The sequence below is a fragment of the Lactuca serriola genome, chromosome 2 (assembly GCF_051521515.1).
Source record: "Lactuca serriola cultivar US96UC23 chromosome 2, Lser_US96UC23_V15, whole genome shotgun sequence".
Taxonomy (NCBI): domain Eukaryota; kingdom Viridiplantae; phylum Streptophyta; class Magnoliopsida; order Asterales; family Asteraceae; genus Lactuca; species Lactuca serriola.
Window position 1 is genome coordinate 229855601 of NC_136409.1, and position 6518 is coordinate 229862118.

Here is a 6518-nt window from a genome sequence, read left to right on the forward strand (position 1 = left end):
CTCTTGATGACATTTATGTATAATGATATATTTTGTATGACTTCATTCTTAATTTCAATGTTTAATATTTGAAAGTTCATATATGAAATATTTGATGTTTTGGTGTAATATAAAGAGTGTAATACAAAGTTTATTAGTTCAATATTGTTTATTAATAGCTTATTCAAAACAACTTATTTCTTATTTTATCCAAAAAATATTATTGGACATAAGAAAAATAAATTATATTAATGTTATACAAAAACTTATAATATATATTGGATATTATAAAAGTAAAAGTAAACTTTTATAAGGTATGGACATTTTTTGATACTATTAAAATATAAGTTTATGAATTTTTATGTTATTTGATAATTCGGTTAATGCCCAAAACATGACTAAAAACATAAATTTCAATATATTTGTATTTTTTCTATAATTATTTTATCCACTTAAATGTATTTTGCGCAACGCGTGAGGTTACACCTAGTGTGTGTGTGTGTGTATATATATATATATATATATATATATATATATATATATATATATATATATATATATATATATATATAAAGAGAGAGAGAGAGAGAGAGAGAGATTGTGGATTAATGAACCCGCCAAACACCTTTGCACGGTACCAATCCGTCACCGAAGTCGTTTCGATAGTAGTACCGTCGACCACCATTTCCAGCTGCATCGACACCATCCATCTTTAAAATTGTGATTTTATAATTGTGTTTACATATATAAAATATCAATAAATAAAGTGGTAAAGTTATAAAGTTAGGACGTAAATTTGATTTAATAATAACATGAAAACATGTTATTCAATGTAACAAAGACAAAAATGATATAAATTTAACAAACTTTAAACATAAACGAACAAGGAATAGTCATAAAGATAAAATAAACAAAATTTGTCAAATTTAAGGACGATGTCAAAATCCAAAATAAAAAAACTAATTAGTTGACTTAAAAAAAACAAAAATATTAGCTTGTCAAATGACTTAAATATTGCAATTTTAAAAGTTATAGGGAATTTCTACATAAAAAAGACAATTACATTTATTAGACAAATAGAAGAATATGTTATTTTTTATGAATTTATCTTATAAATAAACAATAAAGATTTTGTTTCTCAAAATATAAATTCTCAAGTCTTTTTAAAATACATGAATGGGTTTTGAATACACCAAAGGAAAAAATAAAAAAGTGGTTGTGACAAAGCAAACAAGAGGACGAGGCAGCGACGGTTTTTGAACACGAATCGGCGGTAGGCGGTTGTTTTGTAGCGGCCGTCCGTCTGGTCAAAACGTGCAAAAAGAAAACTAATAATATGTCGGCCAAAAAACACAATCTTAGTTTTTGTTGTGTAATGAAGAAACGAAGCGATTGGGCCTTTGAGCATTTGAGTTACGCATAAAGACTTCACATATTAAGTTAACAAACAACTGTCGTCACACGGTTCTTAACCTCCTCATTCACCTACTACACCAAATCAAATCAAAAGCAGACTTTTTGATGTATAAATGAATAAATATGTAACACGTTTAATAAGAGCATGACTAAAGCAACTAAAATATATGGTTTTGGACAAATAAAGTGTAAATTTGGGTCAAAACGAGTAATTATACACGGGTGAGGTGGTGCGGATTTAAAACATGTTTTGTTTATATGTTTACAAGAATTATATTATCACAATTAACAAAAATATTCTAACCGGCTTTCAAATTTAGCATCATTTTTGTGTTGATTCATTTTTAATATTAAATATAAACGCATTTTAAAATTAAAACTTATCATTTTAAAGGTTGATTGGAATTCAAACACCAACTCTCTGTTAAGGTGTTAAGCAATCACTATTTGGATGTTTGTGGTTAGAAAAGCTCTTAGAATGTATACAAATAAAAAATACTATCAAAACAAATTTTTTTTATTTAAACTTATACTACTTAAAATGTTGGTCTTATTAGTTATGTTTTACCTCAAATTAGAAATGTATGTCATATTGGTTTCTTGTATAAAGTTTGCTTATGTGATTATTTGGTTATTGATCGGTTTGTGTATGTTATGTTGTTTTGATTATTCAGTCGGAAGTTGTTTCATAAAATATTTTGATCGGTTTAATATTGTTGTTGTCTTTTTTGTTTTTAATAATGTAAGTAATTAGGTTTGATTACGATTTTTTATTCTTCTACATATTTTTAAAGATGAAAATGATATTTGTTAATAACTTGTTTATAAAGTTTTCCAAAAGAACACAAAGTATTTTTTTTTTCTTTCATTTTTAGCTATTATTTATTATTATGTTGCCAAGAGACTCAAAACTACAAATCAATTGTCATTTTCTAATGCGTCAGACGATGTTTCAACATGGTAGTTATTGCGTTTTTTGGGAGATTTGATGATTTTGAAATGACATTCTTTTTGGTGACTCGACACCAAAAAATGTCATTTTCATAAGATCATTAAAGGCTAATTACTTATAAGGGTAAAAAGATACATGCACAATTTTGGATATTGCTTATAAGACACCATTATTTTGGATCAATACTAATGGTTGTTTTATGTAGAAATTATGGATGTTTACCGATTCACATCTAATGTGTAAGAATAAGCTGATCTAATCCGATTAACTATTTGATATTTTTAATCAATCCAATCCAGTTACTTTTGGTCAACACAACCAAACCAATCAAATTAAACATTAGGTTTGGTGAGTTTTATCTCTAATGTCCTCAATAATTTCCATCTAATGTAATCTTATTTTTATTAGAACGACATAAATAATATTAATGAACTGGCACCATGCCAGAGGAAGAAACAACATCACAAAATAGAAATAACAAGAACAAGGTTTGAGTAACCAACCAACCCATTTAATTTTTAGTCTAATTTTTTGTTGAAAAGCCAAAATAAAGATTGTGCAACAATTTTATTGAATTGCTTCCTTAGATTTTTCGGCTTCGAAACTCAAGAGTTTTGAAATGTCAAGGTGACACAAAGAGAAGTAAGGATAACTGCATCAAAAAAACTTCTTTACGAGGGTCGAATGATCATAGTAATAGAATCAATTTGCATTTGCATGACCAATAGGGAGATTCAAATCCCACAAACCCCTAATCAAAGCCCAAACAAGAAATGCAACATGGCAAGAAATAAATAATTAGTCACTAGTTTCGCAGGAAAGATCACAAATCGGGTATAAAAAGAATTAAGGTTAATTCCCCTATTATCTAGATTTAATCTTATTTTATGTTCATATCGTTATTTTCTTTATAAACCGTTAGGATATACATTAGATAACTGAAATATTGTATTGTAAGTGGATAACGGGAGGAATGATATTGGATATTCATTAGATAAATTTAGTTAGGTTCATTTCGATTATTATTGGATCTGAATTGTTATCTAAAAACTGACTTATTAAATTTGAAAATTTAGAACGTTTTGATCGATTTGATCCGATTACATGTGGATGTATGATGTTTGTGGGTCGATTTCAATTGGATTGGTTTGTTTACATTGGATCTATAGATTTGAGTTTAATATGTACGATTAATTGCATTTGACATAGTTTCTTGCACTTAATAGGTCGTTAACATAAATACATTATATTGATAAACACAAATAATATTTATTTTTGTTTCTTAATATTTTAATCGCCTATTAAAATACATAGTCATGAAAATAAGCAGGCGTATTAAAAAATAAAAGACACGTATTAAAAAGCTTATCCTGTTATTTACCTTATAAAGAATTGCTTATATTATTTGAAAAAAAAAAATACTATCAACAAATTGAAATACTATTTAATAGGTAGTAGCATGAGCATCCCTTCAAATTCCCATTCGAATCTCTATCCACGCACGTATACATTATGCATTTCACAAGCAAAATCGCCGAATTCCCGTTTCAGAGCATGGGTTTAATGTTTAATTTATTAATTTCATTTTCTGAATATTCTTTAACATTTTGTGAAATTAATTTATAATTTTTGGGGTGGAATAACAGAAAATACGTAAAATAAGCGCCAAGTGTTGGTAGCAGTGTACTGTTGAAAGCCGGTCAAGAAACGACACTTTTTGTCAAAATAAATACAATAATCAAAAAATTAAATTTGAATTTTTGTTTTTCTTTAATTAATTTCGGAAATGAAAAAAGAAAAAAAATTGCCGTTCAAAAAAAAAAAAGCCAGCCGTCCTCGAGAATCTTTAAATAGCCAGCATGAATCCCAACTCTTAAATCCCTCAAAACTCCCCCCGCTTCTCTCTCTATCTCTACTTCCCTCCCTTTCTCTCTCTAAAATTCACGATATAAAGTAGAAGAAAAAAAAAAGAAAAAAAGTTTTCAAAAATGTGCCAGCAAGCTTCATCTCCTCGTTGCAACTGTAATTCAAATTCAACCCAACAAGTTACAGATATTTTCGACCCTTTTTTGATCCCCGAAAACGTCAAACAACCCCCAAAAGTTATAACGAAGAAAACCGTTGATGATGATGATATTGATCAGCAATTCAACAAGGCTCCCAACAACAAGAAGAAGAAAAAAACCCATGTTTCATTAGCTGTAAATGAAGCCATTTCGATAGGGAGAATCGCTATCCCAATGATCCTCACGGGTCTCTTGTTGTATTCCAGATCAATGATCTCGATGTTGTTCTTGGGTCACCTCGGTGAGCTTGCACTTGCAGGTGGTTCGTTAGCTGTCGGGTTCGCTAACATCACAGGATACTCGGTGTTATCTGGATTAGCCATGGGAATGGAACCCATTTGTGGGCAAGCTTTCGGGGCTAAAAGACACACGCTTCTTGGCCTCTGTTTACAAAGAACTGTTCTTTTATTGCTTCTCGTCTCTTTCCCGATTGCGATTCTGTGGCTCAACATGAAAAGCATCTTGCTTTTTTGTGGTCAAGATGAAGAAATCGCAACACAAGCACAGACGTATCTTATATACTCACTTCCTGACCTTTTGGCTCAATCTTTATTACACCCATTACGGATTTACCTCCGTTCACAATCGATAACTCTACCTCTCACATTCTGTGCGTCTCTTTCGATCGTTCTTCACATACCCATCAATTATTATCTCGTAAACCACCTGAATTTGGGAATCACAGGCGTCGCGATTAGTAGTGTGTGGACGAATTTTAACCTGGTGGCTTCATTGGTGGTTTACATACTCATTTCCGGCGTCTATAAGAAAACATGGGGAGGTATCTCGAGAGAATGCTTAAAAGGTTGGAAATCGCTGTTGAATTTAGCTGTTCCGAGTTGTATATCGGTTTGTCTGGAATGGTGGTGGTACGAAATCATGATCTTGTTATGTGGGCTGTTAGTGAATCCGAGAGCAACCGTCGCTTCAATGGGGATTCTGATTCAGACCACCGCATTGATCTACATATTTCCGTCGTCACTCAGTTTCAGTGTGTCAACCCGTGTTGGTAACGAGTTGGGTGCGGGTCGACCAGGGAAGGCCAAGTTGGCCGCCCTTGTTGGACTCTGCTGTAGCTTTTTCTTGGGGTTTTCTGCTCTGTTTTTCGCCGCCAGCGTCAGAAATTTGTGGGCGACGATGTTCACTCAAGATAAAGAAATCATAGCATTAACTTCCATGGTTCTTCCGATAATCGGTCTTTGTGAGCTCGGAAACTGCCCGCAAACGACGGGGTGTGGTGTCTTGAGAGGCACGGCCCGGCCGAAGATCGGAGCAAATATCAATCTTGGGTGTTTTTATCTGGTGGGGATGCCGGTGGCGGTGGTGTTGGGATTCTTCATGGGGTTCGATTTCGAAGGTTTGTGGTTGGGTATGTTGGCTGCGCAGATGTCTTGCGTGGTGACGATGTTGGTGGTTTTGGGGCGGACGGATTGGGAGTTTGAAGCGGAGAGAGCGAAGAAGCTAACAGAAGGCGGCGGCGACGGCAACGGCGATGTTGTTGTTGCTGACAACGAAGAAATTAAGGGAGAAGAGTATAAGTTAATAAAAGCAGAAAATAAAGAGGAAGAATCTCTGGATTTTGGGGCTGATTTAGTTTAATGACTTCATCGATTCAGATTTTTCATTATATAATTTATATTTTTTAGTTTTTTAGTTTTGTAATTTGAGGTGTTTGTAAAGTATAATTAGTGGGTGGGGGACAATTTTCACCATTTTTTAATAGTTTAAAAGGCTAAACCAAGACACAATTTTTGGACTTCTTTTCCATCACTAGACCCCTGCTGTGTGTTTATTTATTTATTTATTTATTTATTTTTTTTTTAATTATTTAAATTTAATTATGCTAGATTCGAACGAAGTATGATCTTAACTTACACTTTTGTGAATTAAAAGTATTTATTGATTTACAAAACCAATTATTTGGTTTTCGATTTAGGTTATGTTTGACGTACTCGTTAGCTGAAAAATTAGTTGATAGTTAAAAAACTAACTGTTAAATAAAATGTTAGCTGATAACTGAAAAGTCAACTGATAAAAAATGATGTTTGGTAAAACTAACTGAAAGCTAGCTGAAAAATATGAAATGAAATACAAAGACATTTAAA

At 32.0% G+C, this 6518-nt stretch overlaps 1 protein-coding gene across 1 annotated transcript; it reads left to right on the forward strand.

Annotated features, from left to right (window-relative positions):
• Window positions 1–4210: 4210 nt before the first annotated feature.
• On the forward strand, window positions 4211–6180 carry LOC145088814 (protein DETOXIFICATION 49-like). The gene has a single exon (XM_079027224.1). The coding sequence runs from the start codon at window positions 4336–4338 to the stop codon at window positions 6010–6012; it is 1677 nt and encodes a 558-aa protein (XP_078883350.1). The 5' UTR covers window positions 4211–4335; the 3' UTR covers window positions 6013–6180.
• Window positions 6181–6518: the final 338 nt, after the last annotated feature.